At 42.2% G+C, this 7,351-nt stretch overlaps 1 protein-coding gene across 1 annotated transcript in view; it reads right to left on the bottom strand.

Moving 5' to 3' along the window:
* Positions 1–441: 441 nt before the first annotated feature.
* TM7SF3 (transmembrane 7 superfamily member 3) overlaps positions 442–7,351 on the bottom strand; it is a gene marked incomplete at its 5' end in the record, with an annotated part of 11,018 nt that continues 4,108 nt past the window's right edge. Inside the window, 7 exons of the mRNA XM_029086114.1 lie at positions 442–704; positions 1,206–1,368; positions 1,759–1,856; positions 3,173–3,325; positions 4,644–4,724; positions 5,170–5,256; positions 6,670–6,847. Coding sequence (XP_028941947.1) covers positions 442–704; positions 1,206–1,368; positions 1,759–1,856; positions 3,173–3,325; positions 4,644–4,724; positions 5,170–5,256; positions 6,670–6,847 — 1,023 coding nt within the window. The remainder of the gene's footprint in view (positions 705–1,205; positions 1,369–1,758; positions 1,857–3,172; positions 3,326–4,643; positions 4,725–5,169; positions 5,257–6,669; positions 6,848–7,351) is intronic.

Raw genomic sequence — 7,351 nt, 5'->3', positions numbered from 1 at the left:
ATCTCTCATCCCTCACAATTTCACAGACTGCTCACCTTCAGGAGCAAGTCAGGCAATATTTCAGCAGTGGTTTCCACGCTGCGAGGGAAGAACCAGCATTGTACAGGTTACTTTCCAAGAGCTGTTTTATACTTCACATACTTGAATATCAAACTAGATCACCACAAGATAAATACCTGTACTTGACCATTAGTACAAGATTCTGCAGCTAGACATACGTGTGTTACAGTGGGCTGAGAGGGTCATTGAGGAAAGAGTCACAAAACAGCATGTAGTGTACCAAACAGGTAACTTTTCTTCTGTGTTGGGCAAATACATTCCTCTTATTAAGCAGGACAAGTTGATAGTGGCAAATCCCGCACCACTGGCTGGTTTGCTGGTGATCACACATTTCACTGTTCCTAGATTCTTCCTCTCTGTTCCAAGCAGTTATTTAGTAGGTTACAGAAGCAGTGGAGTTCTCTCCCCAGCCGGCTGCTCTTTCTGAAAAAGCTCTTTGATATGCAGTAGCTTGTTATGGATCCTCTCTCTTAGGGGAGGGATATGATGGCTAGGGTCTAAGACATTGGTGCTTCTGCGCTCCCTTTCCCGCTTCCAGGTGAGATAGGGGTGCGGTGGGAAGGGCACTTCACTTCTCTCTCGGCGAAGCTGCACAGTGACTCCACTAAGGGCCAGCACTGTCCACACTGACAGAATAATGAAGTCTGAAAAACAGAAAATTAACAGGTTCCTACATCAAAGCAGAACATCCCCTCCTTTCTCAAGCACAAACACTGAACAAGTTCAGCAACAAAAAGAAATGAAGTATTGTCTCTGCATCCTCACATGCCTCCAGTAAATCCATAAAAAGGTAAGAACACACATGGAGTTGAGATGAGTCTGTTCAATTACCATATTAAGCCTTTTGACTGCCCACTCCACAAACTCACCAGCGAGGTGGCATTCCCAGCCTCAGAAGCACCTTTCACAAGTGCCTTTGTCACATAACACCTGCTGGAAAGTTGGTGCCTTTGAGTCTACTTGGTATTTCTTTTGGATGACTAGAATTTATCATCCGGGTGTTAAATCTCACACTGTACTTATAGTGTTCTCTGTTCTTCCATTCCTACCTTCAACACTCAATGTTTACAATGGAACCAAAGAGGTAGTGGTTTCTCAAATAAGCATTCTTTAAAAAAAACAAAAGTCTTAAGAGTAGCACTCACCATTTGTTTGAAAAGGCACGTTTGTGTAAGCTCTGCTGAAGTAATCATTGAGGACCCTTCTGAGTAGGTTTAAGGTGATGTAAGCAAGACTTGTGTAAACATAACAAGCAATAGCTAGGATCACAGCGTAAGAGCCGACTATTCCAGAGGCCAGTATGTTCAGCTAGACAGGGAGAAAAAAAAAAAACCCACACCTTTAGGAGACTGATAAACATTCTTCATCCCCCACCTCCTTAAGGCAGTATTTTGTATCAGTTCTTCTGTGAGAAACTGGCTGCACACACCTGTTATCCAGACACCCTGCTAAGGCAGCAGAAGTTGACTAAATCCAAGTGTTAGCGGGTGATATGTGCAACACAGCAAGAAGTCAACCCTTCACTTATGGAGCATTTAGCACAAGTAGGGTTGAACAGGAACTCCTGAGAGGTGGTCCTGTGCTGGGCTTCATGAAGCTGTGTTAAGTCTTCTACATGTACCCCACAGGACTACATTTTGCATTAAAAAGTGACACCCCTTCCTCCCTCCTCCTGAGGCGACAGTGTAGATTACTTACAATTCTTGGACAGCCAACAAAAAGCACTGGAATCATCAAGGCTACAGAAGAAAAGGTCACCCAGAACACAACATCATCACGGAAGACCCTGTAGTCTCCTGCAAAGAAACCATATTCCACATCATTTACTAGTTAGTAAAACATTTCCTTTTTTGCAAGTGGTTGGAGGTGAGCTTTCCTCCCCCCTTAAAGATTCTGTACATTCAGAAATATCTGGAGCATAGTGTTGAAGAGCTTAGCTTTTGAGCTCAAATGCCAATTGTTTAAAATGCATTCTAACACAGTTACTCAAAACAAGAACAGAAAAAGACTGTCCCAGTTGAGTATAGATCCTGTACTCAAAGTTGAGACAGCAGATTTTGTCCATGAAACAAAGATTTTTGGTGAAGTATACATTACTCATCAGATAAAAGTGAAAAGTACCAGAGTCCTTCTACCCAATAAGAAGCCATTTTGTTGCCTATATAGGTTTATAATCTATAAATCTGCATCTTGAATATGATGCAAGTGCAGCCATCACAACACAATCCAACAAACTCTTCCAGTTTTAGGAAGAGTAGTTAAGTCCCTCAAACACTACTTTGCTCCCCCTGCTCTCTGAGGTCTGTCAGTTAAAGAGGGGACTAGCTGACCCCCAGTCACTGTTTTACTTTAATGAAGAGCAACCAGGGATTGCATGGATTATCACTGGATTGTGGCTTCAGTCAAAAACAGATGACTGGAGAATGAAAAACTGTCCCACCAAAGGATCTTAAGTAGAAGAGTTTTGAGATTTAAAATTACAACAGAGAAAGCAGTCTGTCTGATGCTCTGATGTCCCAGAGGGATTCCAGCTCAGCAGCCTTGCTTGCTTTTAGGCAATTTGTCTATTGTTTCTCTCTCAAAGTTATTTTAAAGACCCCGATGATGTCAATCCATCTGGAAATACAAGTTTGACTCTAACAGTGCAGTACTCCCAAGCCTTGCACTGTAGTATAGTGAAAGATAACAGCAAGAGCTCCTCTTAATCAACAATGCCTTTAGGCTTGAAGCCTCCAAGTTAGACTGCAGATTTTCTAGTGTGACTTGTTCTGGACAGAGAACAAGACAGACAGCAAGTGCTGGCCTGGAGCAGAGCTGGTGTCACAGACTACTGAAATGGCACACAGCTTAGGTAGCAAGAGCCTCAGCAAGTTCTCTGCAGAATAAGTAGTTTCCAGTGCAGGTTGCCTAAGTAGTTTTAATTACAGCACACCTGAAAGAAGGCCTCAGGTACATCTCTATTCCTCCCAGCACTGGAAATGGAAAGTTAAATATAAAACTAAGACAAACCAGATCATGGCATACACCTTAGAAACTTCCAGTGTCCCTGTAATATAACAGGAACACATCACTCAACAGCCAGCACTTTGCAGCAGAGTATTTTAGTGCATACCTAGTGGAGTGAAGAAGACCACTGATGAAAAGAGAAATCCCAGCACAAGTCCAATAATAAACATACAGAGTAGGACAGAGCCAAATCTCCACCAGCTTGCAACCAGGAAAAGTCCTCCAATAATTCCAGCTACTGCTGTCAAAATAAGACGCACTGAAAAACAAAAGGAGACATTCCAATGCTCTAAGAACTTCAGTTACTGCAATAATGTATTCAGCAGCTTTACTTACATGCTTGATTTTGTTACATAGTGAAAGCTTTCTGAAAAAAAGACAAACGAGTATTGCTGTTTGTTTCATGCATTTTACGTAAGACTGCAGTCTGCAACTGAGGGTGTGCTACTGAAAGAGTGGCATAGGACTGGAAAAGTCTTGCTACTATGTATGTGACTACCCTGAGCTCCCAGGGCAGTTATGGTTGCAACAACTAATGCATGAGTATCCAAACTATGAGGTAGGACAAAGACAAAAGGAACTAATTCTTGCTAGTCTCACAAGCAGGATGCAGACCTTCTGCTCTTGGTTTTACAGAGGAAATTTGCATTTGATCTGAAACCATGGTCCTCCCACTATGAAAGAAGTAGGCAGGAAGTATGTTGCAAATTCTCAGAGTTCCTAAAAAACTGTATCTTCCTTGGATAAATACTCAATTTTCTCTTTTATAGTGGCAGCTATTAATTCTGCATCACTACTTGAAGTTGGAAACAACAGTTGCTCTGTTATACTTGGAGCTACCACAGCAATTGGAGCTCTGCTCAAGTACCCAGGTATTGTTCCATACCCTTCCTAAAGCTGGCCAGCAACAAGCACAACTGAGATTTTTACTTAGGGATTCATGCCAATAAAACTTTGGGAAGAGCACAGGGTATCCTGTCTGTGCTGGTTTTGGTTGGGACAGAGTTAATTTCCTTCACAGTAGCTAGTGTGGGGCTATGTTTTGGGTTTGTGCTGAAAACAGTATTGATAACAGAGAGATGTTTTAGCTGTTGCTGAGCAGGACTCACACACAGTCAAGGACATGTCAGCTTCTCACCCCACCCCACCAGTGAGGAGGCTGGGGGTGCACAAGAAGCTGGGAGGGGACACAGCTGGGACAGCTGACCCCAACTAACCAAAGAGATGCTCCATACCATATGGCATCATGCTCAGCATAGAAATCTGGGGGAAGAAGAAGGAAGGGGGGGGATGTTCAGAGTGATGGCGTTTGTCTTCCCAAGTCACTGTTACACATGATGGAGCCCTGATGTCCTGGAGATGGCTGAACACCCAGGAAGCAGTGAGAGAATTCCTTGGTGTGTTTGTGTGCGTGGCTTTTGCTTTACCTATTAAACTCTCTTTATCTCAACCCACAGGTTTTCTCACTTTTACCCTCACTATTCTCTCCCCCATCCCACCAGTGGGGGAGTGAGCGAGAGGCTGTGTGGTGTTCAGTTGCCAACTAGTGTTAAATCATAACACTGACATCTACTCACCATCATAACCAAGGCCAGTTACCCTAGTAATGAATACAAAGAAGAAGAATCCTGTGAATATGAAGCCCACGAAGAGTAAGTCTAGAGAAGAAGGGAAAAGATTTAGTATGCTGTCATACCACTTCGTACCAAGCCTACTTTAGTGCACCTTCAGACATCTTCATGCTACAACAGGCAAGGAATGTATCAGCTCACTGGCTGAGAAGCACAAGAGGAAAGCCAGGCAACACTTTGTTCTGGAAAGGCTTGTCCTCAACTGAGCACTTCAAATAGAGTGACATGTTGATATCCATATTGCCCAGCATGCACCATAGTTCTATACTTCTGATCTTTGCATACCAGAAAGTTCTTGTTCTGCAATTAAAAGCTCTGATCCTGTAAAAGCAAAGCAGTGAACCTAACTAGCACATAATCACTATCAAGTGAATTTTAGTAACAACATCACCATTCTAAGTTATAGCAAGTTACAATTACAAAATTCCAACCAGATTTATGAGAAAAAAAAACACATTAAAACATTCAGTACCTGTTTTCCAGAATCTGTGTCCAAAAAAGCAAGTGAAAAGTCCAAGAACAGCAAAAGCAGTGAAGAATACTTTAGTAGAGAGTTTACCTACAAGAAGAAAGAAAGGGTTACTAGAGCATTCCACCTAGTAGTCCCAACAATGAGATTAAGGTGAGGTCAGTTTGCTGTCACTGAGTCTACTGACAACTTAATAGCTGGCACTCCTTCAGACACACCACGTGAGCAGTTCTGCAATGCCTGAGCTAACAGTTATCTTGATAGGACCTCCAACAGAATACTGAAGTAGTTCCAGACCGGTTAAGAAACCAAGGGGCTTCCTCCTTATTCAAAAGGCTGAAGTTTCTGTAACAGTTAAGTAGCTGTAACTTGCTGTTTATAATACTGATACAACTTTACCTGAAAATTCAACACTTGGACTTGATGATCTTAAAGGTATTTTCCAACCAAAACAATTCTATGATTCTCTGCTCAGCTTAAAAAAAAAAAGAAAGGGACATCCAATCATCTATAAAGATCAGTGCTAACAGGATTAGTGACCCAGACAGCAGCTATAGTCTTTACCACTGCAGCCCTTCGCTATCATCTCCCTTCAATATATTTCCCATGCAACAGAAAGGACCACCGGCATCCCAGTATGGCTCACCTCTGTCTCCTGTGCAAAATTCTTACTGGCATTTAAGCTATTTGAAACAAGTAAAATACATTTGCCTAGTTCTCTGAATTAGAGAAAAGTGGTTCAGCCTAGTTAATTTGCCTCATGTTGTCATAAGAGTTTGGCAACAGTTACATATGTTAACAGTATATGATAAGAAAATAATTATGAGAAGTCTAACTTTATGAACCATACTCTACCCATTACTCTTGTCCCTTCTGGAATCATAATGGGAGTGGGAGCTTTGCTCTTTTTCTGCTCAAATTCTATCATTAAATAACTGTACAAAGCAGCGTGACTTTGTAGTCATTGCACTATTGCTGGTATTATAGATAACTTTGTACACAGCAGCATTTCACTATTGCTGGCATTATTTTTATGCTTAGGTGACTATCTCCTTTCAAAACATTTGTAGGTTACCAATTCCTGTTAGCACCAGCAGAGGTAGAAAAATTGGACTGGACCCTATTCTAGTTCATTTTATTAGCTTAGCTTCACATGCAGCACCTGCAGTCTCACAAGTGATTTAAGATTATGTAACCAGTTCAAATAGAAAAAGCTAGAGTGGCACTATAGAGTTAAAAGTTAGGTATTTGCAAGCCACATACTAAGCCTCCATTAAGTTAAACCTTCAACTGCTAATAGATCTCAGTCTTACTTCATCATTCTAGAATTTATGCTCAATCAATAAGTACACTCCCTCATAAAGAAACAAAATATATCCAGTGTAGAACAAAGAGCTCCTTCACACATTTGGAAAAAAACCCAAAACTCAGAAGTACCACTCAGCACGTTGGAGCACAACAAGCTTGAGGTAAGTTAGCAAGGATGCACAAGTCCAAACTTACTGAGAGAAGAGCAGTTATCCACTAGGTCAGCAAAGCTGCAGGCATATGTATGCACGGGTACGTATGCAGCAGAAGTATTCCAGAGAGGATCCCATACTATGACATTGTAGATCACACCTTGCCCAGGGAGCGAGGAAAAGTAGACATTGGTCTTGTCATCAGTTGTCAGCGTAAGCATCTGGAACAGTAAATATTTTTAATTGCAAGGAACTGCTTGTCACTGTTGGTGGTGGCATGTTGATGTGTCCATGCAAATGAGGCAACCCTCAGCAGCTCAAGGAAGATGATCAGCAAGAACTCCAGGCAAGATCCCTCCTATTCTGAACCCTCTCAGTATTATCAGCTGAAGCATTAAAGGCTCACAGGATGGACTCCACTTCCTCCAACACTATTCTGTTTTCTGACAGGGAATAAGATTCTCCCACTCATAAGTTTTGCTCCTCCCCATTTGAGGGCACAGTTCAGGTTCCCTGCCAGTCTACTAACCCAGGTCTGGCCAGTGAAACAGGAGAGGCTGCCATTCTACTCCCTAGCAAGGCCAGGCAGGTCATGGCCACTAAGATTCTCCCCACTCCATCCCTTCCCATCTCTTTGCTGGGGGGTAAAGATGCAGCAAGTGTTTGCTCTTGCATATCAGATCTCTTTATAGCACTCCAAATGGCACTCATTTCTAGTCCAGTTC

This window comes from Antrostomus carolinensis, unplaced genomic scaffold (assembly GCF_000700745.2).
Source record: "Antrostomus carolinensis isolate BGI_N321 unplaced genomic scaffold, ASM70074v2 scaffold14227, whole genome shotgun sequence".
Lineage (NCBI taxonomy): Eukaryota > Metazoa > Chordata > Aves > Caprimulgiformes > Caprimulgidae > Antrostomus > Antrostomus carolinensis.
The sequence above is the reverse complement of the archived record's forward strand: the minus strand, read 5'-3'. Positions and strand labels throughout refer to the sequence as shown.